Source organism: Ostrinia furnacalis, unplaced genomic scaffold (assembly GCF_004193835.3).
Source record: "Ostrinia furnacalis isolate ACB-3 unplaced genomic scaffold, ASM419383v2 OfSCF7448, whole genome shotgun sequence".
Lineage (NCBI taxonomy): Eukaryota > Metazoa > Arthropoda > Insecta > Lepidoptera > Crambidae > Ostrinia > Ostrinia furnacalis.
Genome location: NW_021137687.1, coordinates 99358 through 105687, shown reverse-complemented (window position 1 = coordinate 105687; position 6330 = coordinate 99358). Strand labels below are relative to the sequence as shown.

General features: G+C 37.4%; 1 protein-coding gene across 1 annotated transcript; it reads left to right on the top strand.

The window, feature by feature from the left end:
- Positions 1-1731: 1731 nt before the first annotated feature.
- Fuca (alpha-L-fucosidase) lies at positions 1732-5192 on the top strand. The gene is made up of 6 exons (XM_028320769.1): positions 1732-2065; positions 2455-2596; positions 2787-3253; positions 3517-3657; positions 3962-4290; positions 4800-5192. The coding sequence occupies exons 1-6, from the start codon at positions 1801-1803 to the stop codon at positions 4971-4973; spliced, it is 1518 nt and encodes a 505-aa protein (XP_028176570.1). The 5' UTR covers positions 1732-1800; the 3' UTR covers positions 4974-5192.
- The last annotated feature ends 1138 nt before the right edge of the window (positions 5193-6330 follow it).

Sequence of the window (6330 nt, the reverse complement as noted above, 5' to 3'; positions counted from 1 at the left end):
AAGGCGAGGCCGAAGGCCGAGCGATAGTTCAAACCCCGTGAGTTACCATAGTTAAACTTGTGTTGCGTCAAAAAGCAAAAGTGCCTTGCGACAAACGAGAACGCCCCCTGTAATTTTTGCGAGGCCGAAGGCCGAGCTCCGAATGCGAGGCCGCAGGCCGAGCGCCGCGTAGGGCGAAGCCCGGAGCGGCCAGCATCGCAGATCTAGCTTTTGTAGCCCGCGTAGCGGGCGACCAAAGCTAGTTATTTTTATATAATTACACTTATAATTTTAAACTTCAAGTCAATTTGACAAGTCTCACAAATTTTCATCGTCCACATAATTTTGCTAAAATAATTTGTTTCAAAGATTGATTTCAAACTTGTATAATCGTGAGAATAAAGTTGGTTTCATGGGCTTGTGAAATAATGTGTATGATATTATGAACACGTAAGTGATTATGGTGTAATGAGGATCATTTCGATTTTTAGCTGTGAATGCAGATTTATAGGGCTAAGAAATCCTTAAAACACAGTGCAAAAATTTTTGTTCTACGACAAAAATTGACGAAGTTATGGCCAAATTACTAAAAAAGTTCACTGACCGCCCGGCGCGGGGACGATGACGTCATTATATCCGATCCGAACGCTGCCGGCGTACTGCGTGGATAGAAAATATTTTTTTCTAGCCAAATTATCAGTTTTAGAGAAAAACTTGTAATGACATTTATTCATCAGAATAAAGTAAGCTATCGATAGGTAATTTGGAGCGGAGCGGAGAGGAGCGGAGCGGAGGGAAAATGTTTTGAATGCTATTACTGACATGAAAATTTGCATATTCGTAAATATTATTTCTTAGCAACATCTTAGAAAATTCAGATTAAAATAAAAACTGCCTAAGGCGGGAATGAGGGCTATCGTTTTTATACTTAACAGTTGGCACCCCTGGCGATTAACAGGACCTTACTCTACAGTGGCGCTGTAGCCGCCAGTGACCACAATAAAAATCGTCATCGAATAGAAACAATGAATGTTTGCAGCCGAAGCCACAAGCAACTTTCTGCACAGAAACAGGAATGTGGCCCTGACAAGAGCCGTTGCATAGCTCTGAGAAGAGCTGTTTTGTGTAACCACTGCACGTCGCACCGTCCCTCATCACAGCACCAGCACCGCTCGCACCACTGTCACCAAGCAGCATCACCAACGCCCACGTGTGGAGCGGCGAGCCGCGTGGGCACGCGCCGCGTCGCGCTCCGGTGCACACGTGCGTCCTGCGCCGCTGCCCGCCGTCGAAAAGATCGAAGCCGGGCAGTGGGCACTCCAGTCGACACCTCCCCTCGCATTCCGCGCGCGCGCCGCACGACAAACACCACTGTACATGTTTGCCCTAGCAAACCAAGCTCTATGTAAAGCGTTTAGGATTGAGTATTGCTTATTACCCGCATCCGACGTTGCCAAACGAGCGCTACGTTTGGCAACGTCGCATTTTAGTCAATTTGAAACCCAACAAAGAATCTCTACAAAATATTATATGGGGCTTCGTGTAAAATTTGAACTAGCGATTGCCCGCTCTAAGCCCTGATTGTTTCTTATTGGTCGTAGTAAAAAATACAGTGGAATCTCTATAACTCGAACCTCGTTAAGTCGAAATCCTCAGTAAGTCGAAAAAAATTGCCATTCCCTTCCGCTGAGCACCTAAATACGCGGTATCTCGAATTATTTAGACTTTGTAACTCGAACAAAATGTTATTTCCCTACGAAGTATTGATGATACATATTTATACTCTATAAAAGAAATTAAACACTATTGTGACTGTGAAACATGCGTTTATTATTGTTAGTGGTGACTGTTGGATTAGTGAAGTGTCATATTTCTGTACAAAACGGCAATGAAAATTTTTTAATTGAAAGGGAACCTGAAGCACAACCTGAAGAGAAAGGTAAAAAATACAAACCTGACTGGGAAGACTTGGATACGCGGCCTCTCCCTCGGTGGTATGATGAGGCCAAAATAGGCATTTTTCTTCACTGGGGCGTATTCAGTGTGCCTAGTTTTTACTCTGAATGGTTCTGGAATGATTGGAAGAGTATGTATTTTTTTATTTATTTTATTTGTTTTGTTAAAAACAAAATTTATTTTCTGTTATTTTTTTTTTATGTTTTACCTACCTCACATTAAAATATTTCTTCTGACTCTAGAGAGCGAGTGACTATTTTTAATTTTATTACATTCGCACTTCAGACGTTATAATCAAATGCTGTTACTTACTACATAACTTTAATTTTTGTTTCTTTAAATATTTACCTAGTTTAATTTTTTTCTACAACCAGTTACCACTTTATTATCAAGGGTAAGGGAGGTAGTTTTATAAAAGTTTAAAAACTTAAACAATTATGTAATGAGATAGCAACCTATCTATTAAATTAATCTTAATGTAACTGATCTAAAATCACAATTTTAACAAAAATATTTTAGATGGCAACGTTAAGGAAATTACTGAGTTCATGGAGAAAAATTACCCACCAAACTTCTCTTACCAAGAATTTGCTCCAATGCTAAAAGCGGAGTTCTTTGAACCAGAGAAGTTTGCAAAACTCTTTCGTAGAGCTGGTGCTAAGTGAGTTATTAATTTTCTTTCTATTTGTGTTATTTATTTTATAATGTTCAAACTGCTAGCTATAAGCTCCCAGTCAATTTATACTGTTTGTAGGTATTCATAATACAGGATAAGTTTATCTTCTATGTACAAGGATAATACTTAACGAGAAGGCTATAAATAAGTTAACAATTATTATTTCAATTTACAGGTATGTAGTTTTGACAACCAAACATCATGAGGGATACACATTGTTTCCTTCAAAACGATCATTCAACTGGAATTCTGTAGATGTTGGCCCTCATAGGGACCTAGTCAAAGATGTCAGTGACGCTGTAAGGAAAGCTGGCCTGAAATTTGGTGTTTACCATTCCCTTTATGAATGGTACAACCCTATATACTTGAAAGATAAAGCTGCCTCTTTTAAAACACGAGATTACCCAGATACAAAGCTCTGGCCTGATATCAAACAGCTTATAAACGACTACAAGCCATCGGTGCTGTGGGCTGATGGTGACTGGGAAGCCAACGACACATACTGGAAATCAACCGATCTGCTATCATGGCTTTATAACGACAGCCCCGTCAAGGATGACATAGTGGTTAACGATAGATGGGGGGTGGGTATCCCTTGCCATCATGGAGATTTCTATAACTGTGAAGACCGTTACAACCCAGGTAATGTTAATGTTACTCAACAATATTGTTTATTATTTTATCATTGTATTAACACTGCGAAGGTGCATTGCATTGCACCATTTTCCCTTCATAAGATAAGTATTTACTAGGCACTCTATTGAAGATTATTGACCTCGTCTTCTAGAGTAGGTATTACAAACAAGATTATTATTGAGATTGTGTTCATTACCAATCACTAGTTAGTGTTAATTATAAATATCAGTCTTAAAATTTGTTTACACTGCTACCCAACTTTTTTGTAGGTCGCCTAGTAAACCACAAATGGGAAAACGCGATGACGTTGGACAAAAAGTCTTGGGGCTACCGACGAAACATGGAACTTGATGACGTTAAAACCATACACGAATTATTGCAAGACGTCATATCTACAGTCAGCTGTGGTGGTAAGACAGAACTTCCTTAGATCATAATCACAGAATCATAATAATATTATGTAACCGCCTAGCCTAGCATCTAGGATGCGCGCCATTATATCGTCTTCTCGAGGCATTTTATCGATTTTACACGATATGCATATATCGTCATCCATATCCATACATGTCGTCTAAAATCATCGATAAGATTTATCATGGCGCGCATTCTAGCCCGGCTGGTAATTAATTGCAAGTTTTTAATAGAAATCTGAAGCTAATAAAGGCAGCCTATGACCAAGAGTCATGTCTTTCTTATAAATATTGTCCTTTCTAGGCAATGTCTTGATCAACGTAGGCCCAACCAAAGAGGGTACCATAGCCCCGATATTTGAGGAGAGACTGGAAGAACTTGGCGACTGGATAGAGGTCAACGGAGAAGCGATATACGGGACCAAGCCCTGGACAGCTCAAAACGATTCCTATAGCCCAGATGTCTGGTACACCTGCACTGGGAAACATGATAGCTCTGACGTGACAGCGGTCTATGCGATCTTCCTGCAATGGCCTGATACGAATACACTGTATCTGTCAAACATTACAGAAGTAGTGGCGAAGCCGCATTGGCATATTGAGCTGTTGGGAAATGAGGGAATTTACTTGGCGGTAAGTACTTTTAAAATGTTTGCTAGTTTTAAATAAATACCTCCGTCATGTAATAACAAGGATTCTCGTTACTGAAGTTCCGAGTTTGATACCCAGGTGTAATATTACTTAAGCATATGATTCTAGTTTGCTTGGGACATGGGTTGTGACCTTAATTCACGCAATAATTAAGAAAACAAATATTCCCAAACAGTATTTTGTTTAATTTAGTGTTAAGTTTATCCAGTCATGTTAAAGATTCCATTATCTGTTTGACCCGATGTCGGACTCTTTGTTTTGATGATCAACAGAAACGGTAGTTCATTCACACGAACTTTGTTTATGTTTGTTATAATCTTGTTAAATAACCATACTTTACATATTTTGTATTTACGCTCGTAACTTAAGTCGACAAATCTCACCATTGGCACAAGCTATTTAAGAAATATTGTAAAATTATTAGTCAGTTTGTCAAAACTAAACTATTTTAAAAATATGTTAAGTCTAAAAGGAAATTATTATATTTTCAGTCTGAGAAGACACCGGACGGCAACGTCGCTATTTACTTGCCAGAACTGGAGACAGTAAAGTCTAGAAATGCTTGGACCCTCAAATTTTCCTGCAGTACATGCGGCCCTCAATACGACCAGGATTTCATGCACAAAACTACAAGAGATAAAAGTTCCAACATCATCGAAATCTGAATAGCAATAGACAACAGATGCCTCTACATAATCTTAGAACATACTAAAATGTGAATTTTATGTCGAAATCTACGTTATACACTCTTAAATCACTATACTCACAAATTACTGATTAATCACCAAAAATTAACAAAACGTTCCCCGAATCCGTAATATGTTATGGTATCATTAGATTTTATTTTATTTTATTAAATAGAATAAGATATAGCTAGTTTATGACTGGAAATTAAATAAGTGAAAAGAACAATGGTTTCTTATTTTATTTTTTCACCAGCAATGTACCGAATAGTATTGCTTATTTGAGTCGTCTAGTTTCAAAACCCGCTAAAACGCTCCTGCAACTAATTTCTGTTTATATCTCTAAATGATGCTACTGCAATTTTCTCATCATACTGTTCAATCATTTTCGATCAAAATACACTAAAAGACTACTAAACTAGCACTTAAAATTAGGTTTGTGTTACAAACTCCGCTAAAACGCCGTCCGTTTCTTTCAAAACCCTCTAAAAGTTGATTGACCAATGGTAGCACGGTATTTTGGTCACGTGACTGCGAAATCAGTATGGAGATTTTTTTATAACGTAGTTGCTTCATAATTTGCTCTTATCAAATCCCGCTAAAATACAACATGTCCGTTTCAAATCCCATTAAAACCGAATGTTCGTAACAAAATACGCCAAAATGAAAATAGTTTTCATTATAATTCAAATTATATTTAATTTAAAGATAAATAGCAATTACTGTTAGTATTGCCAGATGACAATAATAATTTGTATCATATTTTTTTTTGCCTAAGGCCAAAGCTATATGGATAAGCGGTTTTTTTCAATTTCTCGAAATCTTATCAAAATCGTTTTAGCGGGATTTGAAACTAGACGCCTCATTTATAGATGGATTCTTTTGAAATTTTTTTTAGGCTTTATTCATTCTTATCAGAAGAAAATAGGGCATTTTCGTTTACTTGTGTTGTTCAAGAGTGGACTTGGGAGTGTACTTAAGTAAACATTATTCTAGATATAGATAAACCTAATTTTTGACCCCATTAGACATGACCGATAAAATAGTGTGATGGTGTTTAATCTTACAACTGAAATTGGTTTCGAGATTCGATATTATTAATCTATTGAATTCCGAAATTTATAAATGCACATCATTACTATCATTAGGTACCATTACTTCCCGTTTCCACCATCAATCGTTATTTTTAAGTGACCCCTATGGTAACACATAGGTATTAATATGAATATTGTTTTCATAGGGGTCACTTAAAAATTAGGGATTGATGGTGAAAACGAGCATTAGATACTCTTCCAACAGTGTATAAGTAATAAAGGAGAGACGTCCCTTACGTTAGATA

Excerpts from the sequence above, each read along its gene's own strand:
- Fuca (XM_028320769.1), top strand. The coding sequence starts at position 1,801 with ATGCGTTTATTATTGTTAGTGGTGACTGTTGGATTAGTGAAGTGTCAT. Across the intron at positions 2,597-2,786 it reads TTTCGTAGAGCTGGTGCTAA|GTATGTAGTTTTGACAACCA; the intron begins GTGAGTTATTAA and ends TTCAATTTACAG. Across the intron at positions 4,291-4,799 it reads ATGAGGGAATTTACTTGGCG|TCTGAGAAGACACCGGACGG; the intron begins GTAAGTACTTTT and ends TTATATTTTCAG.